The sequence below is a fragment of the Salmo salar genome, chromosome 18 (genome assembly GCF_965601325.2).
Source record: "Salmo salar chromosome 18, fSalSal1, whole genome shotgun sequence".
Lineage (NCBI taxonomy): Eukaryota > Metazoa > Chordata > Actinopteri > Salmoniformes > Salmonidae > Salmo > Salmo salar.
Window position 1 is genome coordinate 85,982,162 of NC_138308.1, and position 19,698 is coordinate 86,001,859.

At 40.1% G+C, this 19,698-nt stretch overlaps 1 protein-coding gene across 2 annotated transcripts in view; it reads left to right on the plus strand.

The window, feature by feature from the left end:
* The first annotated feature begins 376 nt into the window (after positions 1-376).
* Positions 377-19,698, plus strand: part of LOC106577950 (sterile alpha motif domain-containing protein 9-like) — a 37,942-nt gene continuing 18,620 nt past the window's right edge. Inside the window, exons 1-3 of one of the 2 annotated variants that reach the window (XM_014156431.3) lie at positions 377-506; positions 8,544-11,385; positions 11,766-11,803. In XM_014156431.3, coding sequence (XP_014011906.3) covers positions 8,616-11,385; positions 11,766-11,803 — 2,808 coding nt within the window. In that variant the 5' untranslated portion in view covers positions 377-506; positions 8,544-8,615. Of the gene's footprint in view, positions 507-843; positions 1,024-8,543; positions 11,386-11,765; positions 11,804-19,698 lie in introns of those variants that run through there. The other variant, XM_014156430.3, reaches the window with a different exon arrangement.

Genomic DNA, 19,698 nt, shown 5'->3' on the forward strand with positions numbered 1-19,698 from the left:
TTCTATATAGGGAATAGGGAGCCATTTTGGTGGCAGAATATGGTTTCATCATCCACCATTGCTATCATCTACACCAGGTACAAGTAAGCCTACACTGATGTGAGTAAAAATGATCTTTGTCCTGCCACATTAACATCCAGTATGTGTCCTATTCCTCATATAGAGAATAGGGCTCTGGTCAAAAGGAGTGCACTGCAGGGGCGCAACCTTCACTGGGGACATGACCCCCGCACATTCTGAAATTGCTTTTTTGTCGTCCCCCTGTTTTATCATTCCACTGAGATGCAAAACAAGGCTGCGTTGTGCGTTAAGACCATGCGGACACCTCAGTGCAATTGGGTAGGCTGTTTTCCGGTTTGGCTGTGTGAAGGCAAAGCTTCTGAAAGGCTGGCGTATAGGACCAGCACTGGAGAGATGAACAGAGGCAGCTGCTGTCTGTGTTGAACTTTTTCTCCGAGTTGTAAAAGCAAGGAGAGCAGAAACTGGCTACTGATCTAGCTGGCAAGGTAACTACTGTTTGACAGAACAAATTATATTTTTTCCCAGTGCTGAGCTAGTACTTTAACTGACATTTTACGTTAGATAATGTTTGTGGCATTGTCTAGTCAGCTCAGTGCAATATATATATATATATATATATATATATATTATATATATTGCACTGAACTGACTAGACAATGCCACAAACATTGTATATATATATACACAGGACCAGTCAAAGGTTTGGACACACCTACTCAATCCAAACTTACGGTAATGTATATATCAAAGGTGGTCAGGAAATATGAGATTGAGTAACTCCCACAAACACCCATGGTACAATACGGCCGTGCCCTTCTGGGAGGAGACTGAACTAAATTGCTGCTGCTTACCTTGACTAACTTTCCAGTTTGCTAGTCTACACTCGACAATATGTATTTTGATGGTCTAGATTATTTGCTTGATTATCTGGTCTGTAAATAATATTTGCCATACATTCTGAATATGGGGAGACACCATGGAGGGAAGTAGGATGAAGACACTGTGAGTACTGTAACCTAATATTCTGTGAAAACAATGTCTCTGTTCCCTGCAGTGAGTAGGCTAACATCAATCATGTTAAATGTATTTAAATGTGTCAGAAGTAGTTTTTTTTTGTTTTTTTTACACATGAAGACCACATTATTAATTTTAAACTGTGTAAGTTTTCAAGGCTGGTTACTGTTATGTTCATGTTAAATAGGTGTTTGTCCCTTTGAGTACACAAGATTTATTGGCTAAGGGCGAGAGAAACAGGATATACAATGTAAAATTAGCCTACGAGACAGAATGCAAATAAACAAGCCCAGGGTTGAATATTCCTCACACTGGATTTCCCTCTTATCACTAACAGGGTGGCAGGTAGCCTAGTGGTTAGAGCGTTGGACTAGTAACCGAAAGGTTGCAAGATTGAATCCCTGAGCCGACAAGGTAAAAATCTGTTGTTCTGCCCCTGAACAAGGCAGTTTATAGGCTGTCATTGAAAATAAGAATTTGTTCTTAACTGACTTGCCTAGTTAAATAAAGGTAAAAAAAAACAGGTAACAGTATGTTTGTGCTAACATTCCACTCTGCTGCTCCTTGTCTTGACAAGTTTGTCATATGACACAAACTACAAGGAGTAGAATACCAGCACAAAACAGGTCTGGATTTCATGCAAACTCAGATTTTGTAAGTCAAGAAAGTATTCCCATTTACAGTTTTTTGTCAACCATAGTAGCCAAGTTAGTTTTGACTTAAATCTGCTTGAAAATCAATAGCAAGACTTGCACATCTAGACGTTCCGCTAGCGGAACACCTGCTCCAATATCCAATGATAGGCGTGGCGCGAATTACAAATTCCTCAAAAATACAAAAACTTCAATTTTTCAAACATATGACTATTTCACAGCTTTTTAAAGACAAGACTCTCCTTTATCTAACCACACTGTCCGATTTCAAAAAGGCTTTACAGCGAAAGCAAAACATTAGATTATGTCAGCAGAGTACCCAGCCAGAAATAATCAGACACCCATTTTTCAAGCTAGCATATAATGTCACAAAAACCCAGAAGACAGCTAAATGCAGCACTAACCTTTGATGATCTTCATCAGATGACACACCTAGGACATTATGTTATACAATACATGCATGTTTTGTTCAATCAAGTTCATATTTATATCAAAAAACAGCTTTTTACATTAGCATGTGACGTTCAGAACTAGCATACCCCCCGCAAACTATCGGGGAATTTACTAACAATTTACTAAATTACTCACGATAAACGTTCACAAAAAGCATAACAATTATTTTAAGAATTATAGATACAGAACTCCTCTATGCACTCGATATGTCACCTTTTTGGTGAAAGCACATTTTGCAATATTCTAAGTACATAGCCCAGCCATCACGGGCTAGCTATTTAGACACCCGGCAAGTTTACCCTTCACCAAAATCAGATTTACTATTACAAAAGTTTGATTACCTTTTGTTGTCTTCGTCAGAATGCACTCCCAGGACTGCTACTTCAATAACAAATGTTGGTTTGGTCCAAAATAATCCATCGTTATATCCAAATAGCGGCGTTTTGTTCGTGCGTTCCAGAAGCTATCCGAAATGGTAAATCAGGGTCGCGCGCATGGCGCAATTCGTGACAAAAAATTCTAAATATTCCATTACCGTACTTCGAAGCATGTCAACCGCTGTTTAAAATCAATTTTTATGCAATTTATCTCGTAAAAAAGCGATAATATTCCGACCGGCAATCTCCTTTTCGGCAAACAGAGGAAAAAACACAAAGACGGGGGCGGCCAGTGCACGCGCCTAAGCCCACAGTCCCTTGATCGGCCTCTTTAGAAAGGCGATAATGTGTTTCAGCCTGGGGCTGGAATGACGACATTCAGGTTTTTCCCGGGCTCTGAGAGCCTATGGAAGACGTAGGAAGTGTCACGTTAGAGCAGAGATCCTTTGTAATGAATAGAGATGGCAAAGAAGTTGAAGAAATGGTCAGACAGGGTACCTCCTGTACAGAATCTTCTCACGTTTTGGCCTGCCAAATGAGTTCTGTTATACTCACAGACACCATTCAAACAGTTTTAGAAACTTTGGAGTGTTTTCTATCCAAAGCTAATAATTATATGCATATTCTAGTTTCTGGGCAGGACTAATAATCAGATTAAATCGGGTACGTTTTTTATCCAGCCGTGAAAATACTGCCCCCTAGCCATAACAGGCTAATATTGCACAATCCAGGTGTGTAAAGCTCGTAGAGACTTTCCCATTAAGACTCACAGCCTTAATCCCTCCCAAAGGTGTTTCTAACATGTAATAAAATGTGAAGAAATCCACAGGGTATGAGTACTTTTACAAGGCACTGTCATTAGCATCATAGGCACCATAGATACTAGTGCAATAACTATTGATCAAGCGGACTATTCGATTAAAAGTAGGTAGGCAAACAGTGTGAAATATTGTGATTAGTATAGCTGTACAATCACATATTGTTGCCCATAGTGAAAAGTGGATCTTGTATTTGGTAAAATGAGAAACCGGAAGTCCTACCACTTGCTCTGTCAGAGTATTAAAGCTGTGAGATTGTATTGAAGTATTTTGAACGCTAATGTGGAGTGTACTGAAATTGAAATCAACATGGTCATGGATTCACTGAGTGGACATAAAGTAATATAGTTCCTACATGGTAGAGTACTTCCTTTGTCATCAAACTGATCTTTTGTCCTTTCTGTCATCCTATGAACCCTGTTCATTGCTGCTCGCAGCTATATTTGGTATAGCTTCGAGTACATTTTTTTAAAGTATTCACAAACCTTAACTTTTTCCACATTTTGATTAAATGTAGATTTTTGTCACTGGCCTACACAAAATACCCCATGACGTCAGAGTGGAATTATGTTTTAGAAATTGTAACAAATTAATTACATTTGAAAAGCAAATGTATTGAACTTGAAAAGCTGAAAAGTCTTGAGTCAATAAGTATTCAACCCCTTTGTTATGGCAAGCCTAAATACGTTCAAGAGTAAAACTTTGCTTAACAATTCACATAAGTTGCATGGACTCACTCTGTGTGCAATAATAGTGTTTAACATGATTTTTGAATGACTACCTCATCTCTGTACCCCACACATACAATTATCTGTAAGGTCACTCAGTTGAGCAGTGAATTTCAAACACAGATTCAACTACAAAAACCAGGGAGGGTTTCCAATGCCTCGCAAAGAAGGGCACCTATTAGCAGAGGGGTGGATATAAAAAAGCAGACATTTAATATCTCTGTGAGCCATGGTGAATTTATTCATTACACGTATAATGGTATAACAATAAACTCAATCACTGCAAAGAAACAGGCGTCCTTCCTAACTTAGTTGCTGGAGAGGAAGGAAACTGCTCAGGGATTTCAATGGTGACTTTAAAACAGTTACAGTTCAATGGTTGTGATAGGACAAATCTGAGGATGGATCAACAACATTGTCGTTACTTCACAATACTAACCCAATTGACAGAGTGAAAATTAAATATTCCAAAACATGCATCCTGTTTGCAGGCACTAAAGTAATACTGCAAAAAATGTGGCAAAGCAATTAGCTTTTTTGTCCTGAATACAAAGTGTTATGTTTGGGGCAAATACAATACCACGCAATACCACTCTCCATATTTTCAAGCATAGTGGTGGCTGGATCATGTTATGGGTATGCTTATAATCATTAAGGACTGGGGAGTATTTCAGCATAAATAAATGTACGAAATGCAGCTAAGCAGAGGCAAAATCCTAGAGGAAAACCTAAAAACCTACTTCAGTCTGCTTTCCACCAGACACTGGGAGATGAATTCACCTTTGAGCAGGACAATAAACTAAAAAACAAGGCCAAATCTACACTGGAGTTGCTTACCAAGAAGACAGTGAATGTTCCTGAGTGGCCGAGTTACAGTTTTGACTTAAATCTACTTGAAAATCTATGGCAACACCTTAAAATGACTGTCTAGTAATGACCAACAACCAATTTGACAGAACTTGAAGAATTTTTCAAAGAATAATGGGCAAATGTTGCACAATCCAGGTGTGGAAAGCTCTTAGAGACTCACAGCTGTAATCACTGCCAAAAGTGCTTCTACAAAGTTTTGATTCAGGGGTGTGCATACTTACGTGAATTAGATATTTCTGTTTTTCATTTTCAATAAATTTGCAAACATTTCTAAAAACATGTTTTCACTTTGTCATTATGGGCTATTGTGTGTATATGGGTGAGGGTACAAAATATTTAATCCATTTTGAATTCAGGCTGTAACATGTGGAATAAGTCAAGGAGTATGAATACTTTCTGATGACACGGTACTTGTGAAAATTGCAACAAAGTTATTGAAAAAAACGTATAAGAGAGGGTAGTGTCGTGTCTTTGGCTATGCCGGATTAAGTGATATGACATGCTATTCTCTAAAATCCTTTCTCTGTAATTAATATTACCTGATTAAGTTAACCTCACTAGGGTAGGGGGCAGCATTCGGAATTTTAGATGAGAAGTGTGCCCAAATTAAACTGCCTGCTACTCGGGCCCAGAAGGTAGGATATGCATATTATTAGTAGATTTGGATAGGAAACACTCTGAAGTGTCTAAAACTGTTTGAATGATGTCTGTGAGTATAACAAAACTCATATGACAGGCAAAAACCTGAGAAAAATCCATCCAGGAATTGTGGAAATCTGACGTTTGTAGTTTTTCAAGTGATTGCCTATACAGTATACAGTGTCTTAGAGGTCATTTTGCACTTCCTAAGGCTTCCACTAGATGTCAACAGTCTTTAGAACGTTGTTTCATGCTTCTACTCTGAATGGGGAGAGAATAAGAGCTCGTGGAATTAGATGACTGAGAAAATGACGTGAGCTTAGTGGCCCGCGCTCCCGTGAGAGTTAGCTGTGTTCCTTTTCTTTTTTGAAGACAAAGGAATCGTCCGGTTGGAATATTATGGAAGATTTATGATAAAAGCATCCTAAAGATTGATTCTATACATCGTTTGACATGTTTCTACGAACTGTAATATAACTGTTTTGACTTTTCGTCTGAACTTACTGCGTGAGCACAGCGCCTTTGGATTACTCGACCGAACGAGCGAACAAAAAGGAGGTATTTGGACATATATATGGACTTTATCGAAACAAATGAACATTTATTGGGGAACTGGGATTCCTGGGAGTGCATTCCGATGAAGATCATCAAAGGTAAGTGAATATTTATAATGTTATTTCTGAGTTTTGTTGACTGAGTTTTGTTGACAAAATGGCGGGTTTGGTTTCGTGTCTGAGCACTGTTCTCAGATTATTGCAAAGTGTGATTTCGCTGTAAAGCTTTTTGGAAATCATACACAGCGGTTGCATTAAGGAGAAGTGTATCTATAATTCTTTGGATAACAGTTTAATATTTTATCAACGTTTATGATGAGTATTTCTGTAAATTGATGTGCTCATTCACCGGAAGTTTTTGGAGGCAAAACATTTCTGAACATTACGGGCCAATTTAAAATTGAGTTTTTGGATATAAATATGAACTTTATCGAGCAAAACATATATATATTGTGTAACAGGAAGTCCTATGAGTGCCATCTGATGAAGATCATCAAAGGTTAGTGATTAATTTTAGCTGTATTTCTGGTTTTTGTGACGCCTCTCCTTGCTTGGAAAATGGCTGTGTGGTTTTTCTTGTCTAGGTGCTGTCCTAACATAATCTAATGCTACGCTTTCGCCGTAAAGCCGTTTTGAAATCGGACAATGTGGTTGGATTAACGAGAAGTTTATCTTTAAATGGTGTAAAATGGTTGTATGGTTGAGAAATTTGAATTATGACGCTAGCATCCCACATACCCCAGAGAGGCTAATCATGTAAATGTAATTAACTACAAAGTCGGGGCACAACGAAAGAATGTTTATAGAGCTGTTATCTTCCGAATAAACTCTTAAAGACCTGGTAATCTTTTATCTAAATAGCAGTCTATATTTAATCGTACCTTATTTCAGTCTCATCTGAAAGTTGTAAATTCTTGGTTATCTTCACGAACCCTGGCTAACAAGTTGAATCAGCAATACAAAATTTGGTTTAATTATTTATTTACTAAATAGCTAAATAATCACACAAAATGGATAATACATTGAATACAAATTATGTCATATAAGAAAACGTCCCCTGTGGATGGAACCGTTATGATGGCCTAGATACACAAAGAAAGGTGGTTGGGTTTTGAATGAAAGAGCGGGAAGACTGAGGAACAAAGGTAGAAGCTATGTCTTTATCGGGCCGTAGGCAGCTACTCTATCGTAAATACAGAATCTTAACCGCCAATTTGGAATAGGAAAATGCAATAAATATTTACTCTGAGCTGCACTTCGATCGGTTGGTAGTAGATGGGAGGCTGTGTTGCCCAACAGAGATCTTTCTTGTCCTTTGAAGAGTGTCTCTGGTGGTAAATTAGATACGTTGTAGTATCTTCGTTGTGTGTTAGACTGGATACGTAGTCCGTCCTTTCCTAGCCCACGTTTACAGCAGCCACTGCTAACTCAACGGCTAGGAGGTATCACTTCTGGAGTGAATAAGAGTTCAAAGTTCATACCAAGTTGCCATACTTTTAGCTCATGCTATATTCTGGCTGGTATAGTCGAAATGCATCCTTTCGGTGTGTATAGGTTGTCACCTTCACATTGAAATTCGATGCTAATTTCGTTAGGTCCTTGTCGTTCAACCAGAGCTCACGCTGAGGTTGGCTTAGTTCTTTAGGTGGTCAGGTGTCCTTTCAACGTGGGGACCTCAAGTCCACACGTTCTTGGAACAGCTTATTCTCTGAATCCTTCTAACATAGGGCTTCGCCCTAATGTACTCGGAACAGGAGGTTACATTTTCGTCAAGGGCTTATATAGTGGAGGGAGAGAAGGGTGTGTTTCATAGTTTATAACCCATGTCTCTTCACAGGGGTGGGCCACTGATTGAGCAGAGCTCTAAATTTATGAAAACCCTATTCTCTCATTTGGAAGCTAAAATTACATTTAATCTTTTCACAAATAGTTTAATATTGAAACATATAAATTGCACAACAATTCCATGTGCATCTGATAACTAGAATGTGTAGACTTTCCCAGATACAGTTTATGTCGTCCTGTCATCAGTCATAATGTCATATTCATTAAGTACCAACGCATATTTTCAACTGGTTCTATTACTGAAATATGGTTCCTTTCCCCCCACTTGTTTGATGTTCCCAGACTCTCTATGTTTAACAAAGGCTATTCAAGAGTCCTTCAGTAGAGTCAGAGAGAGAGGGAAGGGAGAAAGGTGTTTATGGGGGGTCATAAACCTTAACCACAGACCAACGTCATGACAGTAGCAACAAGAAGCAAAACACACACAGCCTGCAATTATCAGCGGCATGCATTGTCAGAAGATAAATCCAACAAAGTCAAAGATACAGCCTTTTACTGTATACAGCCTTTTGTTTATAACCGTTAATGCCCTTCGACATTCTTACTTAAACATTATTGTCTCCTTTTTCAGTGTCCATGCCACCACATGAAGAACAACTAATATTCAGAAAACTGGTTCAGCTTGGGACGGGAGACAATAAAGATGGCACACAACAAGGGGTCGTCCCTGTCCAATTCCCGTGGTCGTGAAATTTATGTTGGAAGTGAAATCAGGGATTCCATTTCACTTCTGGATGTTTTGTACTCAAATGCATTTGAAGAAGAGGACATAGACTACGCAGTAGCTAAGAAGACCGAGGTAGATTTTTACAGAGGAGCCCCACCTCAATGGCTTAACTTCTGCTGGGCTGAAAGGGCAACTTCAGCTGATAAAACTACCCCCTTTATCAAAAGAGACGGGTACACTGAGCTGATACAAAATATTAAGAAAAAGCTTAAGGGTGACCTGACTTCTACCATGAATCTGCTGCATCAGCCAGGCAGTGGGGGAACCACTCTGGCCAAGCAGGTGCTCTGGGACATGAGGAAAACACTGAGGTGTGCTGTTCTAACAGGCCCTACCTCAGATATCACTGCTATCGCCAAGCAGGTGATTTACCTTTTCACTGCAGGCAGTCAAGGCCACCAGAACACTGTGCTCTTAATGCTGGAAGATGAACGTATTCTGGAGAATCTGCAGGATGCCATCATCAAAGAGATTGCAGAGAGAAACATCACGACCCACATGCCAGTGGTCATCATTTTAAACTGTGTGCATAAGGCAGTTATCAAACAAGAGGACCATAACAACTCAAGACATGTTATTCTCAGGACGGAACTTTCTGAAGCAGAGAGACAACAGTTTGAGGAGAAACAGATTGAGTTCAGTCGAAGCTACAGCAATGAACACAAACAGTTTCATGGCTTTAACATAATGCGAGAAAATTTCAGTGAAGATTATGTTCAAAAAACGTGTGCCCTTTCAGGAGATGTCAGGAAACATAGAAGACCAAAAAATTCCCAGCTTCTTGCATTCTTATCACTAGTGAATGCCTACGTCCCTGGCTCCCACCTTCTGCAGTCTCAATGTCAGGCATTCCTGGGGCCTCCAGATCCCATTTATGGAGGTCCTTCCTTTGAGCAGCGAATGAAGCCTTTCACTCATCTGATAGTGACATTCCCTGCACGACAGGGACAAGACAAACATGTCCGCATGGCTCACCCACTGATTGCAGAGCAGTGTGTTAAGGTACTGGCTACGGCAGGTGTGACCAGGAGTGATACAGCAAGAAACTTTCTGACTGAATTTTGTAGAGAAGAGGTACAACAATTTTTAGTTCAAGACATGTTAACGAAAAGGGAAATGGGAGAAGAGAGAAAAGACACGTTTTCCAGGTTGATTCAAGATATTGAAGGCGAAGAATCCAAAAGCAATGTTGTATCTGTTTTACAATTAGCTTCAGAGATATTCAAGCAAAACCCATTTATTCCTCAAAATCTTGCTCGTTTTCATTACATTGAGACAAGAGCCTATTTTAAAGCGGAGAAGTGGGCAAAAATTGCGAAAGACAGAGATCCTAAAAGTTCATTTGTTGCTGATACACTGGGGCAAGTATACAAGAACCAATTGAAGAGCAGGGTCTATGATCCTTCCCTCTCTGCACAAGAAATTTTGCAACTGTCAAAAAAGGCCTTTGAGGCTTTCAGAGATGAGGAAAGGGCTGCTGAAAATGAGCAGGGAGCAGACATGCAAGACGATGGTATGACCAAAGTCTCACGGATCTTTAACAACAGAGGACTATTTGGATATCTACAGGTTGCCAACATTGTTTTTGACTCGCTTGTCTCTCTTGACAATAACTGGAAAAAGGTCCTTACCATGGAAATATCAGCTGACTCCTTTTTCATATCAATCGGACAGAAAAAGCTCTTCAAGTACAAGCCACTCATCAGCAGCCTCAGGGATGAGGTGGAGAGGAAATGTGAGTTTTTTGATGGTTACCTGACTTACTCCAAGCCCAGCATAGAGAAAGATGAACCTCATTACTTTCAGACTGATGTCAAGAACTGCTACCACAAATATGTGGGGACATGCACACCTATACACTCAGAGTCTGGAATAGGTGTACCCCTCCAGAAGCTCAAAGAGGAAATGGCCATTGCCTTCCCTGGACTGCTTTCTTGTCTTGATAAGGGCTATGATAAAACTCACTTGCGCCGAATAACAATTTTGTGGGAGGAAATAAAAGAAGAATGGGAAAAAAAGAAAGATGGTGGTGGTGAGAACAAAGCTGCCCAAAACTTCATCCTTGCCAACATCATCTTAAGCAAAGTGGAAGCAGCATCTCCAGTGCTTACCCCTTTGCCAATCCTAAGAGGTATTCTGGAAAGACACCTATTGGCCAATTTCGGTAACCAAACCCCAGAGTTTTACTTCTTAGTCCTTTTGCTGTTTTGGCCCGAGGAGTATAAGAAAATGGGATTCAATGTTGACCTCAACAAATGTGTTCTAGAGATGCAAGAGTCCTACAAAAACACATACAAGAAGCATCTTCGCTCAAGGTACCTTCGCCCCCTTATTTTCCTGGGAAAGGGTGAGGGTTTGAGCAGATTGGTTCATAGATCAAAAATAGAGAAACTATTGGCAAGGGAGAATCCAATGGCAGGGCCAGACACTATAGATCAAAAGTGGAGCAGTGGTGAGGTGTGGAGAGAACCCATTGTCCAGGATCTTCTACTTCCAGTCATTGGAGTGGTTAGACAGCACAGGGTGTTTGCGTGCGTTGATGGCAAGGAGATTGAAGTCTGTGCCGACCAACGAAGAAAAGTTTGGAAGTCCGAAGACGTCTGCTTCTACCTAGGCTTCACCATTAGAGGTCCTGTGGCCTATGGCATACAGTACCCATCCCATCACGGATATGTCTTATATTCAGGTATGATGACAGGGGGGAAGCCTCGTACATTTTTGGAAGTAACTGACATCAAATAGATAAAAAATGGTAAAACCATTCTAATCCTAATCTTCTCATTTTCATTTCTACATTCTCTCACTCATGTTCAAGTTCTTGATATTTTCATGTGCTAAGTTATCCACAATACAGTGACGTTCAAACCCACCAATCCTCACAGGGAAACATTGATGCTGGGAGCATTTGTCATTCATCTCATAGAGATCATTGTTATCACTAAATATAATTGTTATTGTATTTGTGATTTTAAAATTCTTTGTGTACCAGGAAATTAAGACCACTGTATTATCACTGAGGTTAATGCTTGGTGTACTTGATTTTCTGATTGATGTGTCTGTCCCCAGGGCCTGTGAGAAGTTGCACAACCTGTGCTAATGTGATGGTGAGTTAATCTTTGTTACTGTATTCATATCGTGTACAGTAGTTGTCGATACATTTTTGTCAAATGTTTGACTACCACCTATGTTGACTGTGCTCTGTATTCATGAATATCTTTTTACTTTCATGAAAATCAAAAATATGTTGTGGAAATCCTACATTTTGCTCCAGTTTCACACCGCTGGCAGCTGCACTGTTAGAAAAAAGTAGTGCTTCATTTGTAAATTCGTAGGTGCCGGAAGAAAAAGTGAGCATGAGAGGGGCATGACTTGGGTTGCTCTCAGGTTCCAGAATGCATTAAAAAAAATCCCCTTCATAATAAACCATTGCATGCATTATCATCGTATTTGCATTCTGGCATACAGCAGTAGAGTAGAGATTCTTTAAGAAGGGAGAAACAAAAAACGGGTTCGGGAAAAAATGTGGCCTTTTCATAAACGCATTTCATACAATTTCACATAATTTTAGATGACTGGAGACTTGAGCAGAATCTTTTTTAGTAACTCACAAATTATCGAAATGACAGGCTACTTTGACCATGACAAACTCAGAATCTGAGATCAATTAAAACGACCCTGTCCTGAATCCAGCAATAGCCTAGGCCTAGGTGTGTGGACACACATATTGTACAATATAAGGAGGAAACTATAGTCCTAAAAAAGCTTTCCAGTTTCAGTCACTCACCCAATGATGCTCAGTTCACTCACCTGCGATGGCCGATGCGCTCATTCTTAAAGCCATCTCTTTCTTGTTTTACTTTGTAAAACAATGCTGTTTGCTCAATAGGCCTATTTGGAAGTTGATAACATTTTTGGTAGCTTAGTCTTTGGTAAATTAGTCTTCTCTTTTCAGTAGAATCATTTGCTTTCCAACCGGTGCTTTCCCCCGATTGTATACCGAACGAAAATATAAATTCAACATGCAACAATTTCAAAGGTTTAACTGAGTTACAGTTCGTACTTGTAAGGAAATCAGTCAATTTAAATACATTCATTTCGCCCTAATCGATGGTTTTCACATGACTGGGTATACAGATATGCATCCGTTGGTCATAGAGACCTTAAAAAAAAGGTAGGGGTGTGGATCAGAAAACCAGTCAGTATCTGGTGCGACCACCATTTGCCTCATGCAGCCAACACATCTCCTTAGCATAGAGTTGATCAGGCTGTTGATTGTGGCCTGTGGAACATTGTCCCACTTCTTTTCAATGGCTGTTCAAATTTGCTGGATATTGAACTGGTACATGGTTGCATACACATCGATATAGAGCATCCCAAACATGCTCAATGGGTGACATGTCTGGTGAGTATGCAGTCCATTGGAAGAACTGGGACATTTTCAGCTTCCAGGAATTGTGTACAGATCCTTGCAACATTGGGTCGTGCATTATAATGCTGAAACATGAGGTGATGGAGGCGGATGACTAGCACGACAATGGGCCTCAGGATCTCTTCACAGTATCTCTGCATTCAAATTGCCATCAATAAAATGCAATTGTGTTCGTTTTCAGTACATTGCGTGTACCCCTACCATAACCCCACCGCCACCATGCGGCACTCTGTTCACAACGTTGACATCAGCAAACCGCTCGCCTTACAGGTGGACTGCGGTTGTGAAGCTAATTGGACTTACTGCTAAATGTCTGGGATCTTCTATTTCAGCTCATGAAACATGAGACCAACAATTTACATATAGTTTATATTTTTGTTCAGTTTATTCGAAATATTGCGACATGCCTGTTTTGGCTTCATGCTGTTCACTGACAGATTTGCCGCAATTCCCGACTGTAGGCATGCCTTGTGATTGGGCTACACACAATCTCAGCTAGCCTATGTATTTATTATTGATCCTTTGTGGCTGAATTATAGGCCTACTCCTGGTGTATTATTCAGAATTATTTAATTTATTTCTGAACAGTCAACAGTAATTCTATAACTTTGCAAATGTATTTCAATTCATCAGGGGTGCTGTGGCACCTCCAGCACCCTTCCACGGCTATGATTCTTTAAGGAAATAAATTATGAAATGCAATGTTGGAGAGATTAGTTGCAGGCTCATGTCTATCAGAGCAGAGAGAGGATGGCAGATAATAGAAAGTGAATCTCAATCTAGTTCTGTGAGAGATACAAGAGCCCTTCTCTGTCTCACCACAGCAATGGCCACGCTTTGGTCTATAGGCTTCAATGTTGCGCAAACCATGAACCCGGGCCGGCCCAACACAAATTAATTCTTAGAATATCAGGCACGTTATCACAGCACGTTTTTAAGGGGCAGGAGAATTACAGAGGAGGCAACTTGTATTGACTCTGATTTTATTATTATGTTTACATTGCAAACAGTGAAAATAAGTGTTCATGCCACCAGAGGTACCGAATCCTGGCAAATAGGTTACGGAACGAAACAGTGCAAAACTGAAAGTTGCAGGATCCTGTTCCGGCAAGATCCGGCTGAAATTAAGCACTGGAAAAAAATATTATAAAAGGGTTCTTTGTGGAGGGATAGGGTTCTACCAAGAACCGTTTTCATCTGAAGAACCCTCTTTGGGAGACAATGGTTATTTGTAAGGCAAATGGTTCTCCCTAGAACCTTTAACATGCTAAGAACATTTTTGGGAAGAACCCTTCAGAATCTGAATAAGTTTATTTATTGTAATTTCATTATTTTACATAGTGCTTGGGCTTTTGTGTTTACCTCAGTGTTTAAACTTTAACATCAGGATTTTAAAAAGAGTGGTGTGAGATTGGTGTGAGTAAACCCCAAAAGTTCTGGAAAACGGTTAAAGACCTGGAGAATAAACCCTCCTCCTCACAGCTGCCCATGCCCCTTAATGTTGATGATGTGGTTGTTACTGACAAGAAGCACATGGCTGAGCTCTTTAATCACTACTTCATTAAGTCAACAACATAGCTCAGGCAGTAGGAAGCTCTCTCATCCATTTATATACATATGATACAGTCTTATACTCAGCTGTCCCCTACCCGGATGTTGTGTTAAATACTCTACAACAAAGCTTTCTTAGTGTCCAACAAGCTTTCTCTACCCTTAACCTTGTTCTTAACACCTCCAAAACAAAGGTAATGTGGTTTGGTAAGAAGAGTGCCCCTCTCCTCACAGGTGTGATTATTACCTCTGAGTGTTTAGAGCTTGAGGTAGTCACGTCATACAAGTACTTGGGAGTATGGCTAGACAGTACACTGTCCTTCTCTCTGCACATATCAAAACTGCAGGCTAAAGTTAAATCTAGACTTGGTTTCCTCTTTTGCCCCAGCTGCCAAACTAACCCTGATTCAGATGACCATCCTACCCATGCTAGATTACGAAGACATAATTTATAGATTGGCAAGGGTGCACTCGAGCAGCTTGATGTTCTTTACCATTTGGCCATCAGATTTGCCACCAATGCTCCTTATAGGACACATCACTGTACTCTATACTCCTCTGTAAACTGCTCATCTCTGTATACCCGTTGCAACAGTTTTATCTCAATCTCTTCATTCAAAGACTCAATCATGTACACTCTTACTGACAGTTGTGGCTGCTTTGTGTAATGTATTGTTGTCTCTACCTTCTTGACCTTTGTGCTATTGACTGTGCCCAATAATGTTTGTACAATGTTTTGTGCTGCTACCATGCTGTTGTTATGTTGTGCAGCTACAATGCTGTGTTGTCATGTGTTGCTGCCTTGCTATGTTGTTGTCTTAGGTCTCTCTTTATGTAGTGTTGTGTTGTCTCTCTTGTTGTGATTTGTGTTTTGTCCTATATTTATATTGTATTTATTATTATGTTTTAATCCCAGACCCCTTCCCCGCAGGAGGCCTTTTGCCTTTTGGTAGGCCGTCACTGTAAATAAGAATTTATTCTTAACTGACTTGCCTAGTTAAATAAAGGTTAAATAAATACAAATAAAAACCTATATGGGAATATTTGTGCATGTATCTGGCATTCCCTTAAAACCTGTTTGGGATAGGGGGCAGTATTTTCACGGCCGGATAAAAAACGTACCTGATTTAATCTGGTTACTACTCCTGCCCAGAAACTAGAATATGCATGTACTCGTGCTCCTGGGTAGCACAGGATTTTTGCCATGGGGACCGAGATGTTTCTCACCATAGAGCTGTCTATGATGACAGCTGGTGATGTGAATGGTCCGGTTTCTCAGGCAGCCTCAGGTTCTGGTTAGGCTGGGAGCTCCGAGGATCTGAACTTGAGGTAGAAGCCACCGGAGAGGGAGACAGAACCGAGGACGAAGACGTGGGTTCCCCAGCAGCTTATGCAGGTTTGCGACTTGCTTGCTAAGAGTAGTTAGTTCGCTCCTGGAGTCCTCCGCAAGCAATCAGTTGCTACATTGAAAGTCAACACGGTCCACATTGTCCCGGAACAAAGCAAAGTAAACACAGCTCCTGCAACTCTGGAAACGTTCAATAGCGGCCTCCATTTGAGACCGCCGAGCCAGCAAAGCTAGCTGGGCTTTCGCGTCTCTCCCCCTATACGGAATCTGGCAGGATCCCTGGACAGATAGCAGCGCTCACAGCAATTTAGCCCAACAGAGCCGCAGGATTCAAAATAAAATAAAAGTATATAAAAACACTGTCGCTGTAACGCCCTGGCCATAGAGAGGGGTTTTTTGTTCTTTATTTTGGTTAGGCCAGGGTGTTACATTGGGTGGGCGTTCTATGTTCCTTTTTCTATGTTTTTGTATTTCTTTGTTTTGGGCCGTGTGTGTGGCTCCCAATCAGGCACAGCTGAAGCTCGTTGTTGCTGATTGGGAGTCACACATAAGGAGCATGTTTTTCCTTTGGGTTTTGTGGGTAATTGTTTCTGTTAGTGTTTGCACCTGACAGGACTATTGGCTGTCGATTTTCTCTTTTCTTGTTTTTGTATAGTGTTCAAGTTGTTCAATTAAATATTAAATGATGAACACTAACTCCGCTGCACCTTGGTCTACTCTCTCTTCAGACAGCCCTTACAGTCGGCTTTTAAACCGAGGCCTTTAGTTCAGGTTTCGGTGTTTGACAGCGTTCAATATCAACAAACATATGTCGCGCTCTGATGACGTTGATTAGGGCTTTGGCTTTGTTTTTAAAATTGTTAAATGTAATGTTTATTTAATTATTTTACATGTAGCTGACATGGTGGTGTAAAAAATATATATTGTTGATCTTAATAACCAGAGTTGAGTGTGGTTGTCATTTGTAATCTATGCAGAGTATAACATTCAAAACCACGCCTATAATAATAATATTTCCCACTATGCTCTATTGTAGGTTCATTTTCAGAATTGTTTGTTTTAATATCTGTGTTTTTGCATACACATTGATTGCATGATTAATGTTGTGCTACACAAAGATAAATAACATACATTTTCCTAAACCAATTCTATCTGTTAGTAGTTGGACTTATTGCATAACTGAGATGGTTGTTCCAGTTTAGATGATTTAGGTAGTCTCATTTATTAATCTTCTCTGCAGGTTGCGGTTTATAAAAATTATAATTGTTGGATATCCTCACTCTGGCTGGATTCCAATAGGAATTACACATTCAGAGTGTTTAATTCAGATTCAGATGGTTTACCTCGAGGGCTCTAGGTACACCATCACTTGCAGGCGAGCAGAATGTGACTTGCAGACCTGATGTGGCCCGTAAAGCAGGAGTTTCCTAAAACCACCGTTTTAGGGTATAACTAAGCCCTCATAGAAATGTCTTATGATATACAGTATGTCATCTATTGTCATAAAGAGTTTAATTTTGAAGGCTAATTAGGCTGGTGGAACCGTTCATAGAGGGTTCTAGGGAAAACCCTTCAAAGATCAAAGGGTTCTTAGTAGAACCATTCATAGGGGGTTCTAGGATGAACCCTTCAAATATAAAATGATTCTATGAAGAACCATATATAGAGAGTTCTAGGCAGAACTCTCTAGAAAGGATTCTACCTAGCACCAAAAAGGGTTCCACTATGGGGACAAAACAAAAAACCCTATATGGTTCTACATAACACCTTTTTTTCTAAGAATGAATAATCACAGAAACCATTCTTCAGTAATTTGCAAATAAAGGTATAGAATAAGCAGGTTCAACAACATTGCAAAGGCAAGTTAGCCTTTAAAGTACAAAGTACAACCTTTACCAACCTGGTCTCAGAGCAGTTTGTATTATTTTGTATGTAAATCTCAGTCCCTCCATTTAGTATGATATGTTACGTTTCGTATGGTATGTATTAATTTGTTGATGTCCATCATCCATTTCAAATGTTATGAATGTTACGAATAAAAATGTGCATTATATGTTATGAATAGCAATTTGTTAGCGAATTCCCCGGAAGTTTGCTAGTTCTGAACGTCACATGCTAATGTAAAAAGCTGGTTTTTGATATAAATATGAACTTGATTGAACAAAACATGCATGTATTGTATAACATAATGTCCTAGGGTTGTCATCTGTTGAAGATCATCAAAGGTGAGTGCTGCATTTAGCTGTCTTCTGGGTTTTGGTGACATTATATGCTGGCTTGAAAAATGGGTGTCTGATTATTTCTGGCTTGGTACTCTGCTGACATAATCTAATGTTTTGCTTTCGTTGTAAAGCCTTTTTGAAATCGGACAGTGTGGTTAGATTAACGAGAGTCTTGTCTTTAAATAGCTGTAAAATAGTCATATGTTTGAGAAATTGAAGTAATAGGATTTTTAAGGTTTTGAAAATCGCGCCACAGGCTGCCAGTGGCTGTTACGTAGGTGGGACGAATTCGTCCCGCCTAGCCCAGAGAGGTTAACCTGTTAGGGCTAGGGGGCAGTATTGACACGGCTGGATAAAAAACATACCCGATTTAATCTGGTTACTACTCCTGCCCAGTAACTAGAATATGCATATAATTATTGGCTTTGGATAGAAAACACTCCAAAGTTTCTAAAACTGTTTGAATGGTGTCTGTGAGTATAACAGAACTCAAATGGCAAGTCAAAACCTGAGAAGATTCTGTACAGGAAGTGCCCTGTCTGACCATTTCTTGGCCTTCTTTGTCATCTCTATCCAAAACAAAGGATCTCTGCTGTTACGTGACACTTTCTACGGCTCCAATGGGCTCTCAGAAGGCGGCAAAAAGCTGAATCATGGCTTTGCAGGCTCTGGTTGAAAAAAAGTAGCGCGTTTGGGTAGTGGCTGGTTACAGTACTGTGAGACTCAGGCTCGTGCCCGCGTCGACCGAATGCTTTGTTTTCTTTCCTCTGTTTACCTAAACGCAGATTCCCGGTCGGAATATTATCGCTTTTTTACAAGAAAAATTGCATAAAAATTGATTTTAAACAGCGGTTGACATGCTTCGAAGAATTTCTTTGTCACGAATTGCGCCATGCTCGTGACCCTTATTTCCCACTTCGGATAGTGTCTTGGAACGCACGAACAAAACGCCGCTATTTGGATATAACGATGGATTATTTTGGACCAAACCAACATTTGTTATTGAAGTAGCAGTCCTGGGAGTGCATTCTGACGAAGACAACAAAGGTAATCAAACTTTTGTAATAGTAAATCGGAGTTTGGTCAGGGCTAAACTTGGTCGGTGTCTAAATGGCTAGCCGTGATGGCTGGGCTATCTACTGAGAATATTGCAAAATGTGCTTTCACCGAAAAGCTATTTTAAAATCGGACACCTCGATTGCAAAAAGGAGTGCTGTATCTATAATTCTTAAAATAATTGTTGTTCACTTTTGAATGCTGCCGGTGCTTTCACTCTAGTGGTAGCATGAGACGGAGTCTACAACCCATACAAGTGGCTCAGGTAGTGCAGCTCATCCAGGATGGCACATCAATGCGAGCTGTGGCAAGAAGGTTTGCTGTGTCTGTCAGCGTAGTGTCCAGAGCATGGAGGCGCTACCAGGAGACAGGCCAGTACATCAGGAGACGTGG